Source organism: Panthera uncia, chromosome A2 (assembly GCF_023721935.1).
Source record: "Panthera uncia isolate 11264 chromosome A2, Puncia_PCG_1.0, whole genome shotgun sequence".
Taxonomy (NCBI): Eukaryota; Metazoa; Chordata; class Mammalia; order Carnivora; family Felidae; genus Panthera; species Panthera uncia.
The window spans coordinates 111273563-111291925 of record NC_064816.1 but is presented as its reverse complement, the minus strand read 5'-3'; the positions used below and the strand labels follow the sequence as shown (position 1 = coordinate 111291925).

The window sequence follows — 18363 nt, the reverse complement described above, 5'->3', positions numbered from 1 at the left end:
TCATGGTTCATGGGTTCAAACCCCATATTGGTCTCTGTGCTGACAGCTCAGAACCTGGAGCCTGCTTCAGATCTGTGTCTCCCTCTCTCTCTGCTCCTCCCCCACTCATGCTGTGTTCTCTTTCTCTCTCTCAAAAATAAATAAACATTAAAAAAATTTTTAAAGCTTGAATTTTAGAATATTTTTTGTGTCCACCCAATCAGACCATTTTATAGCTCTATAGACTAAAGAAAAGAATCTCTTCATCAAAAATACAAATACATAAATGAAAATAACAATACTAAGACCCAAATTAAGTTCAATAAGGGCAATAAAATGGCAACTCTGAGTGGCAGTTATGACTCTGTATTTATCCAATAATCCACTCTTCGGCCTATCAAATGAGCTTTAGGGCAATGAAGCCTAAAAGTAAGTCCTGAAAATATTAGCAATAAGTAGAAACATATATCACTTTAATAAAAAAATCACATTTGTTCTACTAAAATACTAAGTCCTGGAGCTACATTAAGCCCTCTTCCTTTCTGTCTTGAATCACTGTCCTATGCTCAAACCAGAAAAACAAAAGTTAAAAAACAGTTCTTATTCATCTTATTACATGAAAATACATTATGAAATATTTTAATATTGATGATACAGTTTAAATGGGGAGAGAATAAATATACTCTGCAGTCAGACATACCTGGGTTGAAATTCCATATTAACACTTAGAGCTAAGTAATCTTCAGCAATTTCCTTAAGCTACGTGGGCCTCAATTTCCTCATTTATAAATAAGAGCAAAAATGTCCTTTTAAAAGTAAGTGTAAGAAAAAGTTTATAAAGTACCTATTAACACTACCTGTGTTTCATAGAGATTCAAAACTTCTTGCTTCTGCCACTTTTTTTTCTTCCATCATCAGAATTAATCAGTTACGGTCAAATATGTAAAATGACACAAATATAATTGCTTCTCCAAATTAAACATCCCCGACATTTCCAAAGGCCTAGTGATTCTGTTCACTTCTCAACTGAGAGCCAGCTAGGTTGCCAACTGGGCAGCCCAGGTATGAACTGGGAAGAAGACTTTCAGAGTACAATCCCCAGAGGCAGAAATCACCAATACTTACAACAGGGCAACTCCAAACACAAGTATAGAGCTTACAGGTACTTTGGAAAGCTATGACTGTGGTGAATTATCTTTACATGAAAAACAAGGAGTTCTGTTCAGCTCAATATGATAAACTAAAGAAAACTGTGAGAGGAAATAAATATACTTGTACCTATGCTAATAAAGAATTCATAGGAAATAATCCATTCTCCATACCCCTCCCCTACCCACAAATAATCACCTCTAAATAAGGGGTGCGTTAATAGCATTTAATAGTAAGGCAGAGTTGAATACTGAAGCTTAAAAGACACCAATCAGACCCAAAAACAAGATACATTAGCAAGTGTCAAAGTCACCCTGGCTTACAAGCTTCACTCCCCTCAAAAGCCACCATCTTTTATAAGCATAGCTTCCAAGATCCCTCAAGGATGGTATGCCCAGTTGCAAAAGCCTCCACCAATTCTTTGTACTTTATAGCTCAAGTCCAGATATAAATTACCAACTAGGAAGTTTTATTTATCTAAACTAGTAACATGAATTATCATTTTATCAAATTACCAAGGGAACAGAAAGAGAATTATCCAAAGGTCAAATTCTCATGCAAAAGGGGAAAAGATTTTTTTGACGCTTTATCCACAGTCACCATTATCTATCCTACTTTTTTTTTAATAAGGCAATAAAAGATATCAAATTAACATGAACATGCTATAAAAATTAAAGATTTCATACAAAGTAGCACTACAGTATCTACAATCCTTCTTCTTTTTCAAAAGATATCTCATGTTCAACAAATAAAACCATAACAGAAAAAAATTCTTGACCTACCACATTTTCACAAATTTGTATGTTCTCCTGAGCAAGACTGTATTCTGCCCAAATTCTCTCTAATTCAGTCAAAGAAGCTGGGTTAGTAAAGCACTCTTCCTCTAACACTTGCAAAGCATCTGAAAGGTCATTTCCAAAACGAACATTGATGTTGACACGTCTATTCAAAAACAAAAGCAAAAAGGAAAAGATCAAAACATTTTTAAGTTCAGGACACCTGGGCGGCTCAATCAGTTAAGCATCTGACTTCAGGTCAGGTCATGATCTCGCCATTGGTGAGTTTGAGCCCCAGATGAGGCTACAGGCCTAGAGTCTGCTTCAGATTCTGTGTCTCCCTCTTTCTCCTCCCCTCCCCTGCTCATGCTCTGTCTCTCTCTCTCAAAAATAAACAAACATTTAAAAAAGAAATTTTTTTAATGGATGTGGGAAGAAGTTACACTTAAATAATAATGGTCTAAAGTAACTACGTACAACATTAACATGAAGAGGTACTTTTTAAAACCTTATGTAAAATCATAAATAATTGGTATAACTTATAATTAAACATACATTTGATTGAGGGGCACGTGGGTAGTTCAGTCAGTTAAGCATATGACTCTTGATTCTGGCTCAGGTCATGACATCACTGTTCAGTTCATGAGATCAAGCCCCACATCAGGCTCTGTGTTGACAGCATGGAGCCTGCTTGGGATTCTCTCTCTCTCCCTCTCTCTCTCCCCCTCCTCTGTTCACACGCATGTGCTCTCTCTCTCTCAAAATAAACAAACATTAAAAACTTAAAAATATTTGATTGAGAAAAAGAGCAAATAAAACTTGTTAAAAAACCTTTACATAAAGGACAACTTTGGAAGTCTGCAGAACTTTAAATGATATCAAACAGACCTTAAATTTCGGTCTACAATTAGATTTCTGAATACTTCCTTAAAAATGTTAGACTTGGCCAATCTTGCTTACCAAGACTACAGCCACATAGTCCTTGTACCTTAATATGCAGATTAGCATTTGTGGAATTGAAAAAAGAAAAAACAAAAAAACATTTGGAGAAGCAGGCCAGTTAGCAAAACCAATGAGGCCCATCCATATTCTTTTCTCTAGTTTCCAACTAGACTGCCACCATTCTAACAGCACATTATTTCCTCAAAGATGGATTAAAATTATTGGATTATTTTGGTCCTAAGTCTGACTCACAGCTGTGCCAGTGTAGCCACTTAATTTTTGGTAGTGCATCAAAAGTTGATTAGGTTCTAGAAGGACAAAATTACTCAAACTATCTAAAGGCTTATAAACCAGATGACAACTGATGGATTTATACCGGAGTACATAAATTTCTACTGGACAAAACACCAACACACAGTATTAATTCAGGTCACCAACTTCTTAGTGTTTGAAAGTACATGAGAAAATGAATTACTGATTTAAGTTCTTTGTGTAGATTGGAAAGGGAACTAAGTTGTCTTGAGAACTATTTTTTTCCATATTCCAGAACAGGGTGACAAATTATCACTAACCAACAATAAAGCTATTCTCTATTAATATAAAATACCTACATAAATCATATATGGAGTCTAAGAAAAGCCAAATAAACTGTGTACAAGACTTGCTTACCAATTTCTTCTTCTTCTGAAGACTACTTTTCTGACTGTATGAAAACCACTTTTTTCTTTCTTTAGATAGAGTACTATTAAGTATTTAAATTACCAAAATCTATGGGGTACCTGGGTGGCTCAGTCAGTTAAGTGCCCAACTTCAGCTTGGGTCATGATCTCGCAGTCCATGAGTTCAAGCCCCACATCAGGCTCTGAGCTGTCAGCACCTGGTGAGTCTGGAGCCTGGTTCAGATTCTATGTTTCCCTCTCTGTGTGCCCCGCCCCCACTTGCAGTCTGTCTGTCTCTCTCGCTCTCTCTCTCTCTCTCTCAAAAATAAATAAAACATTAAAAAATAAAATGAAATAAATTACTGAAATCTTTAGTTTCAGTATAAGCCTGAAAATAACACTAAGAACTCCAACTGGACTTAGTAGTTTCCCATCAAACTACCACTTAGAACTTGTGTTAATTTTTACATTTCACTCTCATAGATGACTTTAGAATATAACTCCATGTGGGGGCGCCAAGGTGGCTCAGTTGGTTAAGGGTCTGACTTCGGCTCAGGTCATGATCTCATGGTTGGTGATTTCGAGATCCGCGTCGAACTCTGTGCTCACAGCTCCAAGCCTGGAGCCTCCTTCGGATTCTCTCTGGCTCTCTCTGCCCCTCCCCTACTCGTGCTCTGTCTCTCTCTCTCTCTCTCTCTCCCTCTCAAAAAATATATAATAAACATTCAAAAAAAAATTTTTTTTAAGAATATAACTACATGTAATGACAAAGGAATGCTGACAAAAATACTATAAAATTTATCTCAGGAGTTTTAGTTTTTCTCTTTGAGGCATAAAAATATAAAGATTAAGTCTCAAAGCAAAAATGGTGGGCATACAATTTAAATAAAGCACTAACAAATTAGCAATTATTTTAAATTGTCCTTCTTAAAAAACCTACCTAATTTCTTTCAGTATTTCAACCTTAGCTGCCAGATTTTTCATTCTGGTACCTACACGAGTCTTCAGAGTGCTTTCTAAATGTTTAGTCAAATCCATGGTAGTTGCTTTCTCTTGCTGCAACAAAAAATAAGCACATCTTAGTGAGTCTTAAACAGGAAACTGTATTTCTACTGTCACTTACATGATTTTAAGGCATAACTAAAATTTTAAAGGTTAAAAAATTTGGGGGCACCTGGCTGGCTCAGTCAGTGGAGCATGCAACTCTTCATCTTGGGGTCATGGGTTTGAACCCCACTTTGGGCACTGAAATTACTTTAAAAGAATTTTTTTAATGTTAAGCCAGAGGACAACTGACTTCCCTATAAATTGGGATCTGAAAAAGATAATATATTCCAGGCTTCTGCCTTCACACAGATTAGGGACTCATTCATTGAGTCAGATTAGGATTCATCCTAATAATCCAAACAGAAACAAATTTCATATAATATATGTCTTAACACTTAAATTTTAAAAAGATAAGTAAAAGATCCCCATAGAAACCCAATGATTCTCAATGACAATTTATTTTCTGACAAAGTCTTATGTCATTCTACATTACAAAAGAATCAAAAACATTATTTGCTTGACCCAAACTAGATTAAACTCCCTGATTCTGAGTGGTATCTCAAATACATGTCTACCATAATCATCCAAAATAACATACAGAGCAATAATATAAAGATCTGGCAGTTTTATTCCAGTTATACTACATACCAGATATTATACGGTTAAACATAGAAATATTACTCAGTATTTGAACAACATGCTCTTCGGTTAAATAAAAAGAGAGAGGGGGCGCCTGGGTGGCTCTGTCAGTAAAGCGACCAACTTCAGCTCAGGCCATGATCTCACAGCTTGTGGGTTCAAGCCCCACGTCGAGCTCTGTGCTGACAGCTCAGAGCCAGGAGCCTGCTTCAAATTCTGTGTCTCCCTCTCTCTCTGCCCCTCCCCTACTCACACTGTGTCTCTCTCCCTCAAGAATAAAATAAAACATTTAAAAAACTGAAGAAAAAAAAAGAAAGAGAGAACCAGCATATACTGAATGTTTATTACTAATATGCTACACTCAGGTATGCTCATGCCCTTCTGCTCTCATTTGTTGAGCAGGAGACCATGAAGAATCAGTTATGTTTGTTCTTAACTCTGTTTACAACTACTGGAATTGTTCTTATAATTACTCCAAAATTGCATAAACATAAGAAATAGAAGTGGGAAAATAAAAAGTAGTTAAGTCTTTGAAAATGTGCTTACTGATTTACAAAGACTACATTAAAACAAATCTTTAACACAAGCTGCTAATGAATTATATGTGGATGAGAACTATAAAATATGAGGGAAAGAATCATTTATATCTAAAAAAACTGTGAAATTAAACTCAAACATCTTGAATTTATTATTAATCCACTTATAAAAAAATAGAACTCAGATAAAAACAGTATGGTTTTTAAGACAAAGAACAAGACAAACAGAAAATATGTCAAATTTAAACCCAACCACATCAATAATCACATTAAATGAAAATTAGCTAAACATTCCAATTAAAAGATAGGAGATTATCAATCTGGATAAAAAAGCTTACATTCCACTATATGCTAAGACACACTAATCAGACATAAAAGGGTAAAAATTAAAGGATGGAAAAGATATACCATGCAAACATGGCTATATTAATATCAGGCAATGTGGACTTTAACACAGGAAACATTCCCAGGGATACTGCATAAAGAAGAGTCAATTCATCAGGAGGACACACCAATCCTAAATGTGTATGCAATTAATAACAAAGTTTCAAATTCACACAGTAAAACTTAACAAAAAAGGAGAAAACAGACAAAACCACAATAATATTTGGAGATTTCAACACTCCTCCCTGGATATGGATCAGACAAATAGACAGAAAATCAGTCAGGATACAAAAGACTTCAACAACACTATCAACTGATTCGAACTACCTAACATTTATAAAACACTCTACCCAACAACTATAGAATACACACAACTTTTTAAAGTACAAGGAGCATTTCCAAAGACAAACCATATGCTGGGTAATAAAGCAAATACAATAAATTTTAAAGAACTGAAATCATAGAGTATGCTCTCTGATACCAAAAAATTAACTATTTCCCCCAAATTAATTGGGGGGAAATCTCCAAATATGTTAAAATTAGGCAACATAATTCATAATTCAAAAATATCACAAAATAATTTTAAAAACATGTTTAGGGGAACCTGGGTGGCTCAGTTGGTTGAGTGTGAAACTTCAGCTCACGTCATGATCTTACAGCTTGTGAGTTCAAACACTGGGTCAGGCTCTGTGCTGACAGTTCAGAGTATGGAGCCTGCTTTGGATTCTGTGTCTCCCTCTCTCTCTGCCCCTCCCCTGCTCAGACACTGTCTCTCTGTCTCTCAAATAAATAAACATTAAAAAAATTTTTTTTTAATCACACAGCTAGTAAAATAAATTAAATTAAAAAATAAAAATGTTTAAGTAATAAAAAACAAAATATCAAAATCTGTGGGCTACAAATAAAGTGGTGCTTAAAAGGAAGTATCTTTCGGGGCACCTGGGTGGCTCAGTCAGTTAAATGTCTGACTTTGGTTCAGGTCATGATCTCGCTCAGGTCGTGATCTCACAGTTCACAAGTTCAAGCCCAGCATCAGACTCTGTGCTGACAGCTCAGAGCCTGGAGCCTGCTTCGGATTCTGTGTCTCCCTCTCTCTCTGTTCCTCCCCTACTTGCACTCTGTCTATGTATCTCAAAAATAAAGATGAAAAAAAATTTTTTTAATTTTTTTAAAAGTACTTTAAATGTTATAAAAGAACAAAAGATTTTAAAAAATGGTATCAATTTCCATCTAAAGAAACTAGAGGGGCAAATTAAAGAGGAAGAAAGGCAATCATAAAGCAAAGAAATCAATACAAAAGAAACAATAAATTAAAAAACCAAGAGATCTAGGATGCCTGGGTAGCTCAGTCAGTTAAGTGTCCAACTTCAGCTCAGGTCATGATCTCGTCGTTCATGGGTTCAAGCCCCACATAGGACTCTGTACTTACAGCTCAGAGCCTGGAGCCTGCTTCAGATTCTATGTCTCCCTCTCTCTGTCTGCCCCTCCTCTGCTTGCACTGTCTCTCTCTCAAAAATAAAAATAAACATTAAAAAAATGTTTTTAACCAAGAGATCCAAAAATCAGTTCTTTGAAAACACTAAAAACTTCACATTTCTGGTCCAGCATGTAAAAAGCCTAGAAATCACCACACCATCTTAACAAGTAAAAAAAACTAAATAAACTGAAACAGCAACAAGTCTTGAAACTTTACATGAGGTGAGGTCACAGGGCAAAACCGCTACCCCCAAAACTAGAGAGACAGGCAAATAAAAGCCATCCACAACTTAACTAGAGCAGAAACTTCTGAGGGAAGCAGTCTGGTATAGGTACACCTCAACTTTGACAAATGCTGAAGGCTCAAGGTGAACAACCTGGAGTTAGAAACTCCAGGCAAACTGTCATCAGGATGTCCATCTGTTTTGTGAGTCTCTACCAGGTTCTCATAATATAAATATTAAAAAGTCCCCTCAAGCTCCCAGGGAAAGGGGAAAAGGAACCATTTTGAAATATGCCAGAGTATTCTATTCTTAACAAGATCTGCCCTCATGGAAACTATTTAAACCAAGCCTAACTTGCTGGGGTTTTATCAGAGACTAACCTGAGGGAAGGAAAATACCCAACTCTAGCCCACTCTAGCCACCCTGTCCTACCTAAAAGGGGTGGGCGGTGGGGGGAAGCTTGTGTGAAATTCAAAGTCCAGAGACAGAGGACTATAAAATGCTCCTTCCTCCCCCACACCTTATCACCACATTACTAAAGGCTTGATTACAGCAAATCCCTTTACTCAGGACATCATGCCCAACTACCAATAAAAAATTACAATATATAGTAAAAGACAAAAAAACACATTTGGAAAAAATAAAGCAAGAATCAGAATCAGACTCAGACATGGCATGGGCAGATACTCAAACTGTCAGGCCAGAAATTTTAAACATGGTATTATTAATATGCTATGGGCTCTAACACATAAAGTAGACAGCATGCAAGAACAGACAGCCACTATAAACAGAGAGATGGAAATTCTAAGAAACATACAAAAAGAAATGCAAGAGATCAAAAACACTATAGCAGAAATGAACCATTTTGATGCACTTATCAGTAGACTGGACATGGCTGAGGAAAGAATCTTTGTAATCCAAAATATGTGAATTCATATGTCCACAAAAAGAGGTGTACAAAAGTAAGTACACAGTGGTTTCATTCATAACAACTAAAACCAGAAACAACCTAAATACAAACTGTGGTATATTGCTACAATGAATACTACTCTGCAATAAAAAATGAACAAACTTCTAATACACACGACATAGATAAATCTCACAAACAATATGTTGAGTTAATGAAACCAGACACAACAGAGTATATATCAGAATATTCCATTTATATAAAGTACAAGACTAAAACTAAACTATGGTGATATAAATCAGAATAGTGGTTGCCTTGGGTAGGAGGAAGAGAACAGACTATAAGGAGGCACCAAGGAACTTTACAAAGTTGAACTAAACATTTTTAATGTTGAGTAGGTAAAGTAAATGGCCTTTAATCCATTTACAGTCTTCATGGAAAAGGACAGAGGAACACACTCAGAGAAAAGAAATAAAAGGCAGGTGATTAATCTCCTTGTCAATTAGACTTCTAAAGAAAACAGACTATTTTCTAAGAGGAAGAGTTCTTATCTCTGAAATGCCCTTAGGAGGATGTCCCTAGATAAATGAATAGTATTTATAATAGTTAGAACCCAAGATTTATGGATTTATGAGGCAGAGCTCCCTATGGATATGGGTTTATGGATTTAACGGCTGAAAATTCAGTTCAGTTACCAATGCTGACCATTGATTTATTGAGCCTAACAAAACCCTGATTAAAACAAAAAACAAACAAACAAAAAAAAAATCCAGGGGTGCCTGGTGGCTCACTCAGTTGGTAAAGTGTCTGACTCTTGGTTTCAGCTCAGGTCACAATCTCACGGTTCATGGGATCAAGCCCCACTCTGTTCAGAATCCCAAGGATTCTCTTTCCCACTCTCTCTCTGCCCCTCTCCCCTCAATAAATAAACTTTAAAATAATAATAATTAGATTTTAGGGAACTTCCAGATTGGTGAACCAATGTACTGGGAGAGTGGCAAGCTAAAATAAAATACCCTTGCTCCCCTACCCCACCCACCTCCACCCTCATCATAACATCCTCGGTGCATCTCTTCCTTTTATTTGGTTGTTCCTGCATTATATTCTTTATAATAAAACTGTAATCATAAGTATAGCACCTTCCTGAATTCTGTGAGTTGTTTCAGTGAATTATTGAACAAAGAGAGTAGGGATCATAGGAACCCTCAATTTATAGGCAGAAGTGGGGTAGCTGGGGGACATGATCATGGCTGGTATCTGAAACAGAAGTCTTATGGGACCGAGTCCTTAACTTGTGGGTCTGTGCCAACTCCTGGTATTTAGTGTCACAAACGAAATGCAGGACAGACATCCAGGTGGTGATGTGAACTGTAGAAACAGTGTTGGAATAGTACATTTAGTGTACATTTATTCTAACGGACATTAGAAAAAATGTACACATTTAAAAAATACACAGTATTCTTAGGGGAAAAAATGCCCTGAATCTAAGCAAACCTTGAGACCTAACTACCATAAAAGGAAATAGATGGAGATAAAGGAGCCTCTTAAGCAACGCCAAGGATGCAGATTAAGCAATTTAAAGAGACTTATCATCCAAAATGCAATGCATAGGCCTGACTGAGATCCTGAGTGGAGGAAACTAAAGAGCATTCATAGAAATCCAAGAAATCTGAACATTGGATATTAAAAGATATTACAGAATGACGGTTAATTTGTAAGTGTGAACAGTATAATGGTTGTCTTTTTTGAAATTATTTCCAACTAGAGATACACACTAAAACATATACAGTAGAATATTATGAATAGGATTTGTTTTAAAATAACTCAGGAGGAAGTAACTAGGTGGCTCAGGCCCAACAGTGCAGAGCCTGCTTGGGATTTTCTCTCTCTCCCTCTATCTCTGCTCGTTCCCTGCTTGTGCTTTCTCTCTCTCTCTCAAAAGAAATAAACTTTAAAAAATAAAATAACTCAGGAAGTACAGATTTTTTTTAAAAAAGATTGCCCATGTGTTTAATAATTGTAAAATTAAGTGATGAGTACACAGGATCAATTATTCAATTCTCTCTCTCCTTCTGGAATGTTTGAAATTTCTCATAGTTAAGTTTTTTTAAAAAACATAAAAGGAAATGTAAATGAGAAATTATTAATTAGTCCTTCAAACATTCAATGAAATCCAAAGATGATTAGTTTGGAGTGTAAGACAAAATTTCATCTGTAAACAAATATAAAGAAAGGACAGAGTGAGAGAAGGGAGAGAGAAAAGGAAGACAACACAAAGTAACAGAAAATTAAACAAAGAAGAGCAGAGGAGTACACAGATTTCCTAGCTGGTCATTCTTTACCTTATACCAGTGAACATACCATACCTGCAGCTCCTGGATGGTCTGTTCTACTTTGGATTCTAAAGTTTTATAACTTTCAAGAAGAACCTCTTTTTCTGTTTTAAGCCTTTCATTTTCTTCAATCAGTTTCTGGTCCTGCTTAATTTTTGCCAGGCTGACATTAGACCCTAGATTAAAGTCTCCAACAGCCAAACTGTCCCTATTAAAAACAAATTCACTCATTTTAAAAACCAAATTGTGTAAGGCTGACAGAGATCATAAACTAAATCATCCTAGACTTTTTATACCACACTATACCTTAAGTTAATTTTGAAAACTAATTTAAAACCTTTATCTAGTTTGGGGCACATAAGTGGGTTAGTCAGTCAAGCATCTGACTTCAGCCCAGGTCATGATCCTCTGCTTTGTGGGTTCAAGCCCTGCGTCGGGCCAATGCTGACAGCTCGGAGCCTGGAGCCTGCTTCAGATTCTGTGTCTCCCTCTCTCTCTGCCCCTCCCCTGCTTGCACTCTGTCTCTCTGTCTTCCCAAAATAAATAAACATTAAAAAAATTTTTTTTAACCTTTATCTAGTTCAACATTATAAAATATTTTAATGCAAACTAGGTTTTATAACTAAGGTCACACTTCAAAAACAATGCTACCAACACTCAAATATATTCCAACTGCCTTGTAGCAATATCAACTCAGGCAAATACAGTAAAGTGCATTCTATATCAGTTTCTTCCAATTCCTCCTCCCCATCAACCCCACTCCAGTTGTTGGATCATTACACAGAAGTATACAAATGGTGTGATACTTACAAACATTAAACCTGGCTTTCTGCTTCAAGTTTATAATTCAAAAAGTTTAAAATTCACTAAAAAGTGAATTCCCTTTATAATAATCAAATTTTACCACAGTAAGCTATCACAGGAAGAACAAAGAGTTTCTCTTTTGTTAAAAAGGAAAGGCAATTCCCTGAAATCCATTAAAATATTCTTAAAGCCATAGGAAAACTTCAAAGTTTAACTGAAATTCTGGCCCTGCCCAAATAATTCAGATTTAGGGACAGATTTTTATTTTTGATAAACATATTCAAAAGAATTAGTATGAGGAGTTGGTATGTGAACTTTAAACAACTGAGAAACGACTTTTCTTTCAAAGTGGCTTTTAATGAAAATATTCCTGCTAAAACAGAGAGGAATACATGTTTGAGAAAAATAGAAATGAGTATCATCCCTCAAAATCACTGACATGTAGATGAGGACTCCAAAACATAAGCCTTCCTTCTACTATGACAAGAGCTTCTACCATGAATTAGAAACTAGGTTAAGACTAAAATCCCCACAACAGTCTTACTTTGGAAACGTCACATGATTTCCTGCATCATTTTCATTCTTCGAGTCCAGAATCATCCTCCCACTTAAACGCCCCTTTGGTCGGCTAAAGGCTGACTGGTTTGATCTGTGTCCCCATGTAGGAATGGGGCTTTTGAGGTTCCTGAGGACAAGCTGACCAGGATCTGATTTTTTTTCCTCACAGATGTTAGTGCTGGAAGTAAGTCTGCATTTTTCCGCAAATCCTTTCTTAGCCACCTCTTCCCCTATATCCACACTGCCATACTCAGCCTGAGCAATAACTGTTCCATCTTGATAAGTTGCTTTAATTCTCATTTTTATCTCCTTTTCAAAAATCAAGCTCCCCAGAAAGGTTCTTCCCTAAGAAAGATGAGGAGGAAAAAAAGAGGTAAACCAACTACACCAACATGTTTATTTTGTTTCTACCCAGTTTTTCAAACAACCATACTTCTATCATGCTGAAATCTCTATAAAAGTAGTCTTACCTTGTTGTTGACTGTACACAAATATATTTCTGCATGTGTATGCATATATTCCAATTACACACTTAATAAAATCTTCCTTTCCAGAAGTAGAACTAGCACCTGTATAGGCAGCCATATTTATAAATTTTAAATTTTTAAATGTGTACCAATTAAATATCCTAGAATAGTTGTTTTAAAGCAAACAGACTGTGTTGACCATTTTGGCCCCAATGAAATGAAATGGTGTCCTGAGGAGTACAGCACATAAAAATGAATTCTGGTATCTAGTTAAGGGGCTCAAATTCAACAAAACTTTAAAAATAGTTTTAGAATCAGAATTAGGTACTCTGGTTATGGGTGCATGGCTAGCTCAGTGGGTGGAGCATGTATCTCTTGATCTTGGGGTAGTGGGTTTGAGCCCCACCTTGGATGTAGAGATTACTTAAAAATTAAATCTAAAAAAAAAAAAAAAAAAAAAAAAAAGAATTAGGTACTCTGGTTTTAAAGTAAGACAACAGTAGGAGAGAAAAAAAATAAAAAAAGGAAATCATACCAGTAATAATCCAGGTAACAAGAGCATAAAGACCAAACTAAAAACTAGAAAATATGAGCTGGCTACATTTAAATAAAAAAGGAAGGGGCGGCAGAGGGGGAGGAGGGAGGGAAAAGAAAAAATTTCAAGGTCCAAGGAGGAAGAGGAGCTACAGAAAGAAAAAAAAATGTCAAGAAACTAAATAACATTGGTAGGAAGTAACTATCTTCTCTTTTTTAACTATACAATAGAAGAGTAGAAAAGTGTATGTGAAGAGTAAAAGTGAAACCTGTGTAGAAGTTCTTAACCTTTTCTGAGCCATGGGCTCCTTTATCAGGCTGATGGAACTTTTGGAATACCCCTCTGAAAAATGTTTTTAAATGCAGAGAAAACTATTTCACTGTGATACATTTTAACCCCAAGTTAAGAAACCCTGTACCTAGAATATATCTGAAAGGGCACAGGAAGGCAAACTATATATGCTCAAGGATCATCAAGCATCCACAAACTAAATTACAAAGTATATTAAGTTTATAAAAACACAGTTTTTATCAATTTTTCAAACCACAAAATGTTTAAATACACACATCCTGAGAGGCTTGAATTTACCAAGAATACCAATATAGATAGCAAAGGTGGTTCAGAAGGCATCCCCAACAAATGAGGGATACCTAGGTGGCTCAGTTGGTTGGGTGTCCGACTCTTGATTTCTGCTCCAGTCATGATCTCACAGTTCATGGGATCAAGCCCCAAGTCTGGCCCTGTGCTGACAGTACAGAGCCTGCTTGGGATTCTCTCTCTACCCCTCCCCTGCTCTCTCTTTCAAAATAAACATTAAAAAAAAAAAAAAGCCATCACCAATAAATGAGATGAAGCAAGCAAAGCTAACAAACTCAAAATACAACTCATAGAAACATATCAGATTAAGATTTTGATCAATCAGAACACAGTTTTGGATTAACCTCTTTCATACAAAACCCCTTGGTTTCAACCCTTTATGCTGAAAATTTATCTAAAATCAAGTACAACTGAGGCACCCACGTGGCTCAGTCAGTTAAGCATCTGACTTCAGCTCAGGTCATGATCTTGCAATTTGTGAGTTCAAGCCCTGAATCAGGCTCTGTGCTGACAGCTCAGAGCCTGGAGCCTGCTTCAGATTCTCTGTCTCCATCTTTCTCTGCCCCTCCCCAACTTGTGCTCTGTCTCTCTCAAAAATAAACATTACAAAAAGATTTTAATAAAAACAAAATAAAATCAAGTACAACTTGCACTCCCAACCAATATTAATGGAAGTGACAGTGTCTGAATATTATTACTGGAATATGTAGAATTCTTAATATCAAGTAACTCTGTCTTTGGGCAACATATGGATTTAAATGGAAATAATCTACTTTGTACAAAAGTTCCAATTACCTAAAGCTGAATGCTCCAAAGGTATACTACTCCTTGCTTAGAATATTTTATGCAAAAATCTGATTTTAGACTTTTCTCTGAAGTCAAATTCCTTTTAGTTATGGCCACCAATAACAATTAGTTGTTCAACAAAATTCTCCCTGAATCATTTATAATCACAAAGACAGAACCCTAAATTTGGAATAAAATCTAAGTTCTCCTAAATTCTAACTAACAGAAAAAATGACCCAGTAGATGATACATGGGTGTTTTAATATTATAACTTACCATAAATATATTTTCTACATATTCTTTTTTAAATGTCAAATATTTAATTTTTATAGTGAGAAATGTGTTACAGTTCTCATTAAATCTTGCATGCTGGAAAGAGATATATTTATTTTCAAAACATATTTAGGCATTTAAAAGGCATAAGATTTACCTGTTAAATAAATTTGGTCATTGTTTTAGAACACAGAGCTTTCAATGATTAAAAAGATGATGTCATTTTTCTAAGACATATTTCATTCTGTTTCCCAAACTGGTAAGCTTTATTCAGAAACAAGAAAGCATAACTTTCTTTCTACTTTAGTCTACCTAATCTTGTCTGGATATATTAGAAAACAGGCAAAAAGGCCTTTAATCTGTTATACCCAAATTCTAATCTCTACCTCTCATTCCCTGATACTATGTAAATTTTTTAAAACAAGGGAGGCATTTAGGGCATAAATCTGCTGAGCGTCAGCATTTGTAACCACCATTCTGAGTATCAATTTCAACTGTGTTATAACATGGGTATAAAAGTACTGGCTTAAAATGTATTATTTTAGTGCCAAGGTCACCCTCTGGAAGTCTCTCTCTTTTTAACTAAATCTCTACTATTCATTTGTTCAAATGTTAGATAAATTGGATGGTGATCTAACACGTAACAGGCAAGAGCAGGGAGATCAGGCATACAAAAATAAATAAAATACTTTTCTCTACTAAGACAGTCTTATCTCTACAAGCTCACTATCTTGTGGAGCAAGAAAAAGACCACAACTCTGCATGCCTTATACACTGAGTGACTAAAACAGCTGCAGGGGAATGGATGGTGGGTATTAGCAAAGACATTATACAGGAAATTTTATTTGAGCCTTAAACTGAAAATTAATGGCTAGACATGGGATTCTTGAGCAGAGACACTCAATAATAACTATTTCTTTCCAGAAAACATTCAGTTTGCTAATTAGCTGAACTCCAATCAACAGTCTTTTTATTGAACTTAAACATACAAACACAAATAGTACCACCTGTAAAGAACCTATGAAGCATACAAAACATTACCAATAACTAATGTTTATTCCTCAGTTCCAAAACCAACTTTTAAAAATGACCTTTTATTCTTGATTCATGTTTGTTTCAATTAACATAAAGTTTTTATCATCTTACTATGAGAACAGAACAGACTTGAGTTCCAGCCTTAGCTCAGCCATAATTAGCCTATGACTTTAAATAAGTCATCTAATTGTTCTAGAGCCAATTTCTTTATTTGTAAAATAATGAGGTGAGAGCAGATGAATTCTAAGGTCAATAAATTTCTAGGCTTGCAAGAAATTCAAGATGAGCCTCTACCTTGGTCAAAACATCTGCATTAAAGGGAAACATAATAAACTTCAGATTTTAAACCAGAAACTTAGGGCTATCAATTTATAATAATATCTATGCTTTACTCTGTATTTCTGAAAGTCTTAAGTTCCAAGTACAGAAATGTTTCTTCGAAGTAACTATAGTGCAGACAAAATTACACCCAACAACCTACAAGGTTCTCAAATTAAAAAAAAAAAAAGGAGGCAAATAGGTTTCTGAATTTTACTATTCCTCATGGTATTGATTAAATCATTTTAACATGTTATTTGAGCTACTAAGTTAAAAAATATAAATCTGATTACGTAGCAGTATAGTATCTCCTCAACAACAGTAACACCCACCAAAAGAACATCATTACTGCACAGGAGATTTAAAAAGAGGTAGAATTTAAGACTACCCCTGAAACTATGAAATATCTGCCAGAATTAGGCTACTAATCCAAAATTTAATGGGATGAATACAAACTAGAATCTAGATAGCAGAACATCATTGCCAACTGCTACACCAAACAGAATAAACCCTTGCCAAAATGATAAAATCTGATTAATTCACAACTCCACTTTTTGTGGTATTTATGGCCAGGGCTAGGTTAAAGATCACTCTTATTTAATACTCTCTCAAAAGCAAAAGATAACAATAATTATATTATCATTTTCTCCATCATAAGAGACTCTTAAATTTTCACATGAGAAGAAACTATTTACACTTATTATGTAAATATATATACACATACATATCACTCTGATCATCACAAATGTTTACATGGCAAAGATGAGCACAAATAATTGTTTTTGAATCATTCTATAATTCATATTTTTCACTAATTTATACAGGCTTCAATATTAAAGAATTAGAAGAATTTAACTACATTTATATTTTGTTTCAACCACACAGCTTTACCTCTATTAACAAAAATATTAAAAATCTGTGACTTGCCTGATCAAACTGGGTAACTTCTTGGCCAGAAGGAATCTGTAGTCCCCAAAGTCTATACTTTTTGGCAACACTAGAAAACTGCAGATCCAAAGGAATCTCAACTATATCAGATCGATTTAGAATTTCAGTATTTCCATAGTCAATATATCTCACCAGACACTGAGAAAAAATTAGACAAATACTAACACAAGGGAACTTAGATTAAACATCTTCAAAGAAACCACCAATTTGCTGCTTTCTGTTAATTACCTGTAAGTCAAGACAGCCTTTCACCTCAAATTGACAAAATGTATTCAGAAACAAGAGCTCAAACAATACCCCCAAAGTAAAGAAAATCCATCCATAGTTCATGAGATTCCAGTGATTTCTGTTTGGTTGTAAGTTAACTAGTTATACTAGTATCAACCAGTACTATCAAACTAGTTATACTAGTATCAAACAGTACTACTATCAGACAGTACCCCTGATTTCAGTTTAGGTCTTAATCCCAGGGTTGTGAGATTGAGCCCCACATCAGGCTCCATGCTGAGAGTGGAACCTGCTTAAGATATTCTCTCTCTCCCTTTCTCTCTATCTTTTCCTCCCTCTCTCCTCCTCTGCCCCTCTCCCCCACTCATGCTCTCTCTCTTTCTCTAAAATTAAAAAATAATAATAAATAAAAAGGTAAAGAAACAGCTAATATTTAAATAAACAAATCTATGAAGCTTATGGCCTCCCCTATCTCAAATGTTAAAATCAATCAACACTTCTAAATCCAAGTTGGAAACAGTAACACCTGAAAAGAAAGGCAAAATTCTCAAACTTCCTTTGGTAAAATTAAATCCATCCCAGGTGTTAGACCTAGGATATGAATTAAATTCACCCTCACATCCAGCTCTATTTAGAAAGTAAAAAAGAAAATGAGTTTATCATGAGGTCAAAGCCATCTTGCCCCTTAATTTTAAAAAGTTACAGCCAAAGCAAAAGCAAACACAATATATCATCTCCAGGTGTCAAACTGTGGGGAAAACAT

At 35.4% G+C, this 18363-nt stretch overlaps 1 protein-coding gene across 2 annotated transcripts in view; it reads right to left on the bottom strand.

The window, feature by feature from the left end:
* STK31 (serine/threonine kinase 31) overlaps positions 1-18363 on the bottom strand; it is a 76270-nt gene that overhangs the window by 44127 nt on the left and 13780 nt on the right. For both annotated transcript variants that reach the window (XM_049642923.1, XM_049642925.1), the window contains exons 6-10: positions 17352-17510; positions 12400-12758; positions 11085-11259; positions 4446-4561; positions 1911-2070 (exon numbers count right to left, since the gene is read on the bottom strand). In XM_049642923.1, the coding sequence (XP_049498880.1) occupies positions 1911-2070; positions 4446-4561; positions 11085-11259; positions 12400-12758; positions 17352-17510 (969 nt within the window). The remainder of the gene's footprint in view (positions 1-1910; positions 2071-4445; positions 4562-11084; positions 11260-12399; positions 12759-17351; positions 17511-18363) is intronic.